At 37.9% G+C, this 5,000-nt stretch overlaps 3 protein-coding genes across 4 annotated transcripts in view; all 3 read right to left on the reverse strand.

Moving 5' to 3' along the window:
• Nucleotides 1-1,353: 1,353 nt before the first annotated feature.
• Pstk (Phosphoseryl tRNA kinase) lies at nt 1,354-2,471 on the reverse strand. Its single transcript, XM_043029507.2, has one exon. It carries the CDS (start codon nt 2,469-2,471, stop codon nt 1,488-1,490), a length of 984 nt encoding a protein of 327 aa, XP_042885441.2. The 3' UTR covers nt 1,354-1,487.
• Nucleotides 1,354-3,134, reverse strand: LOC122261726 (uncharacterized). Its single transcript, XM_043029506.2, has one exon. It carries the CDS (start codon nt 3,132-3,134, stop codon nt 2,508-2,510), a length of 627 nt encoding a protein of 208 aa, XP_042885440.2. The 3' UTR covers nt 1,354-2,507.
• The window catches only part of Tim9b (Translocase of inner membrane 9b), a 5,802-nt gene continuing 2,155 nt past the window's right edge, over nt 1,354-5,000 (reverse strand). Inside the window, exons 2-4 of one of the 2 annotated variants that reach the window (XM_086536263.1) lie at nt 3,849-3,944; nt 3,207-3,395; nt 3,046-3,158 (exon numbers count right to left, since the gene is read on the reverse strand). In XM_086536263.1, the coding sequence (XP_086392389.1) occupies nt 3,156-3,158; nt 3,207-3,395; nt 3,849-3,944 (288 nt within the window). In that variant the 3' untranslated portion in view covers nt 3,046-3,155. Of the gene's footprint in view, nt 3,396-3,848; nt 3,945-5,000 lie in introns of both variants that reach the window. The other variant, XM_043029525.2, reaches the window with a different exon arrangement.

A 5,000-nucleotide genomic window follows, 5' to 3' on the forward strand; every position in this document is an offset into this window, starting at 1 on the left:
TCTTTCTTTAAAAAGTTGTATTTACATCAGTAGTTTCTTTTTCGTCTCATTCTTTCCCGTTCTTAGCAGTTATTATTCGACGTAAAATCAAGCCTTTTTCATCCCTCAACATGTTCTATAAATCTGGTAAATTTTTTAAATGATGCACTCTTGTGTATCTTTTTCTCCCACTTATCCATATCTAGTCTTGTTTCAATTAGCATTATATAATCTAAAGTGAGTATTACATTAATGTCTGAAGCCTTTAACCAATTCTAGTTTTGCTAACCTATTACTCAAACACTGGCTTTAAGAACTCCCTATCACATTGCCGCGACACTTACGTGTTCCTACGCATGTCTAGGGAGGGAGGGAGAAGGGAGAAGGGAGAAGGGAGGGAGGGAGGGAGGGAGAGAGGCGGGAGGGAGGGAGAGAGGGAGAAGGGAGAGAGTGAGGGAGGGAGAAGGGAGAGAGGGAAGGAGGAAGGGAGGGAGAGAGAGAAATAGGAGGGGGAGAGGGAGGGAGGGAGAGGAAAGGAGGAAGGGAGGGAGGGAGAGGAAGGGAGGGAGGGAGGGGGAGAGAGAGAAGGAGAGGAAGGAGAAAGAGAGAGAGAAGAGAAGAGAAGAGAAGAGAAGAGAAGAGAAGAGAAGAGGGAGAGAGAGAAGAGAAGAGAAGAGAGAGAAGAGAAGAGAAGAGAAGAGAAGAGAAGAGAAAGAAGAGAGAGAGAGAAGAGAAGAGAAGAGAAGAGAAGAGAAGAGAGAGAGAGAGAGGAGAAAAGAGAAGATAAGAGAAGAGAAAGAAGAGAAGAGGAGAGAGAGAAGAGAAGAGAAGAGAAGAGAAGAGGGAGAGAGAGAAGAGAAGAGGAGTCAAGAGAAGAGAATAGAGACAAGAGAAGAGAAGAGAAGAGAAGAGAAGAGAAGAGAAGAGAAGAGAAGAAGAGACAAGAGAAGAAGAGAGAAGAGAAGAGAAGAGAAGAGAAGAGAAGAGAAGAGAAGAGAAGAGAAGAGAAGAGAAGAGAAGAGAGAGAAGAGAAGAGAAGAGAAGAGAAGAGAAGAGAAGAGAAGAGAGAGAAGAGAAGAGAAGAGAAGAGAAGAGAAGAGAAGAGAGAGAGAGAGAGAGAAGAGAAGAGAAGAGAAGAGAAGAGAAGAGAAGAGAAGAGAAGAGAAGAGAAGAGAAGAGAAGAGAAGAGAAGAGAAAAGAAAAGAAAAGAAAAGAAAAGAAAAGAGAGAAGAGAAGAAAGAGAAGAGAAGAGAAGAGAAGAGAAGAGAAGAGAAGAGAAGGGAGAGGGGGGGTGGGGACAGGGAAATAGATTTATCAGAAAGAAACTTATCTAAACCTGGGTAAATTTAGTGTGGATTATTCATAAAAGAAATATATCAAGGAAACTTTTATTTACACATTTTTCACCCATGAGACATAAATATACATCTTTAAGTGATGATTATATAAGTCATAATTCTATACAATAACATAACATCATATTTCAGTCCAAGGTAACAATGCTTTTTCTACTGGTCGTTCAGTTTCCTCTCCAGTTCAAATCTCAAAAAATCACACAGTTCTTGTTTTTTCTCGTCGCACACCTCTTCTGCTAAATGGGATGGGAACTTGAGGGACCCGTCTCTAATTCCCGCAATAATGCTCTGTCTCCCAGAATTTACACTCCGTGAGAACTCTGACAACTTGGTGTGGAAGCCCTTATTTGCCTTTGCTTCCTTGATTAGTGTTCCTACCAGACCACGCAAAATTAAGTCAGCTTGGTGGGCTACACTGAGAGAGCACCTGAGACGTGCTTCGGCTATCTCCACGTCTCGATTTTCAAGGGATGGCACAGGTGATTCCAGTGACTTTTCGACAATATCCCATACTATATCTGTTCTAGCTGAACTCTCTGAAGAAATAACAACTGTATTACACTCCCAAGTTTGCTCATGAGGATGAGGTGGTTGAAGATTTTTTGCCATGGCTTCAATTGCAACAGTTGGTACTTGAATGTCTCTGCTTTGATTTTGATGTATTGCAACCTCAGTTGCACATTCTATGTAACATTGGCAAAATCCTACATTATGCTTTCTAGCAAGCTGAAAATATTCATATCTCATACTCCTATAATAAAAATTATCATCTAAAAGAATGACATATTTTGCATTGGCATCTTGCTTCCCAATAATACCAAAGAGATTAAAGATATCTGAGTCAATGTTGCCATTTTTTAAACACTTGACAAGGTTGTCTACTTTATAGTAAACATCACGACGTGCCGACTTCCAACTGGTCCCTTCATCATCATCATTTAACTTACTCTGCTTGATTAAGACAAATTTTTCTTGGAGAGTCAGAGGTATCAGTTCATCAAAACAGACATGTATCAAGCGAATGTCACTAGAGTTGGGTTTGGTCTCCAAACTCTGGAACAATTTCTGGCAAAGAGTTGATTTCCCAGCACCCGGGAGACCTAAAAGGACCACTAACGTTAACTTTCTTGCCATCATCAATGCTATTCTGATCACTTTCAGTTTTTACTACTCCTACTTTTTCTCTTCACTTTCACTAGAACTGTTTGTGGATCTTTTATCATCTTCATCTTGTGCCATCATCTTCAACGTCTCCTGAACAGAACCCCATGCAATTTGTGCCCTGGCCTCTTCTTCCTCTTCGATATTATTCTGCCTTGGCTTAACTTGCCCATCAGACTCCAGAGTGAAGCCAGTTATGCCTCGGCGAACAACTTCCCCTTTTGCTGCCAATATATCTTCAATATTTTTCTTCCCATCCAAATCAGAAAACCAACCAAGATTATCAGCCACCAGGTGGTGTTTGGCACAGCCTTCACATGTCACAATTACAACACCCTTTTTGTAAGCAAGCTGAGAGATGATTTTAGACTGTCTTGTATCACACACCTTACATGTGTACACCAGCTGGAACTTTGGGTCGATTTTCCCTACAGGCTGATGGTTACCGTCATCAGACTGCCCTGGAATGCCTTTTGCACAGAATCTGTTCAAAGCACTACTATGAAAATTATGCTTAGTTGCACCTAGAGCATACACTTTCCTTAGTTCATGTATTTGGGATGTGACTCTGACCACAGACGAGGCACGAGAGAATCCTAGTCTCACACTTCGTGATACTGCACAAGAAAAAAGGGCCATAATGGATTTTTATCTACTTTCTTACTGCTGAGAATCTTGCTGAACTTGCTGCTGAGAATCTTGCTGAATTTGCTGCTGAGAATCTTGCTGAACTTGCTGCTGCTGTTCTTGTTGAATCTGAGCCTGCATCTGCGCTTCAGCTTGCCTATTCATCTCATCAAGACGCTTTTGGAGATAGACAGGTTGTAGCTCTGCATATACTGACATAACTTTGTGATTCACATTAACCTGTTTGCCTACACATCGATCTACACAACTAGTCTGAAATCAGAAAAGATATTGAAAATTGTATTTTAATCGTATAAAAAGATGAATAGAACGGTGGAAAAGAGGAAAAGGATAAACTTGTAATTAAATTAGACACAGATGATCCTTAAACTCAAGAATCTTAGAGTCATTTCACAAATTTGTATTCCAAAGTGGAAAATTCAAACAAGAAAAATTAACATAATTTTGTATTTTCCCACTTTATTTGATATATTAGATAATTAGGAAATTTGCTCTCATTCTTTCATGATATCTGTTTGGTGATAGGGTTGTCATGAAAAAAAAAAAAAAATCAGATGAGAATTTATGAAATGCCAATGAAAGGGGCCTTTATCCTAATCCTTCCTATTATCATTATGTAACTCCATCCTTAGGAGCACTACTGAGACCCAGAATTTCAAACAGTTTACTTTTATACACTAATTCTGTAGTTAAAGACAGTCTTACCTCTTCATGTTCAAGGTCACGTTTATTGAAGCCTGTCACACACAGATTAAAACACTTCTCTGATATGCTGTTGTAGAGGAACAGGAAATCCTTAAACTGAAAGAGAAGGAAATATATATGATCCCATGATACGGCCAATAATCATACTAAGAAGTCACACACCAAATGCCAGAAAGCAACAAACAATAGAGAAATTCAGTTATAAAAATAATGGTTGAATTTTTGTCCATTAAACATTAAAGACCATTTACGTAAAATGACACAGTCGCATGAAAATCCATAAACAACTAAGTGATATTTGATAAAAGGAGATAAGTGGCTCTGCTTGCAAATATATATAACTCAGCTAGGAAAAATTTTTTTTACTTCTGTAAAGATCAAAGTAATCAGGCATCGTAATAAGAAATCAGTAACAGTAATCAAATGCTTAATAATAAGGCTAATCCCCAAGTCATCTCAGAGAATATAGGAATTGTTCAGAAAGGGACTATACAAAGTAAGAGAAAAATTATAAGAAAAAACTAAGATAATGGCTAGCTATAATGAATACATAAAGCAATATTAGGAAGTATAAAATGGTATTAGGTATAAAAGTCCACTAATCTATGGTGACATAACCAAATCCAGCAAAAACACCTTCACACTCCAGCACAAGTAAGTTGGCCCCACCATACCCCTCGACTGAAGGCAGTCTATTGCCAAACAAGTAACTAACTCATGCTCCATCTTGCTGAATATATGAGATGGCATTTTGTTGGCCTTTTCTGGCATATGAAGCATGGAGGCCATGGTGTTACTTGATGAAGTCTATTTTTGGACAATTATCAAAAATATATATAATTAAATAACTTTTTATCAGTTAACTAGATATAAAACTATATGCCAATATTGTTTTACTGAAAATAAGCACACCAATATATTGTTCTACTACATCATATACCACAAGAAGATAATTTAATTATAATCTAGTTGTTTATAATAATACATCTTTTCCACTTCAAATTAAACCTTTCCACTTCAAATTAAACCAACAAAATATACATATCATTATCTATGTAGTATGGCTTATTCAGTAATTACTCATCACTCCGGACAACTTTATCTCAAAGTTAGTTACTGTACAACCAATGCTACACTCTTATAGACTATAAA

Source organism: Penaeus japonicus, unplaced genomic scaffold (assembly GCF_977035675.1).
Source record: "Penaeus japonicus unplaced genomic scaffold, GWHDUDI00000001_assembly GWHDUDI00000001, whole genome shotgun sequence".
Classification (NCBI taxonomy): domain Eukaryota; kingdom Metazoa; phylum Arthropoda; class Malacostraca; order Decapoda; family Penaeidae; genus Penaeus; species Penaeus japonicus.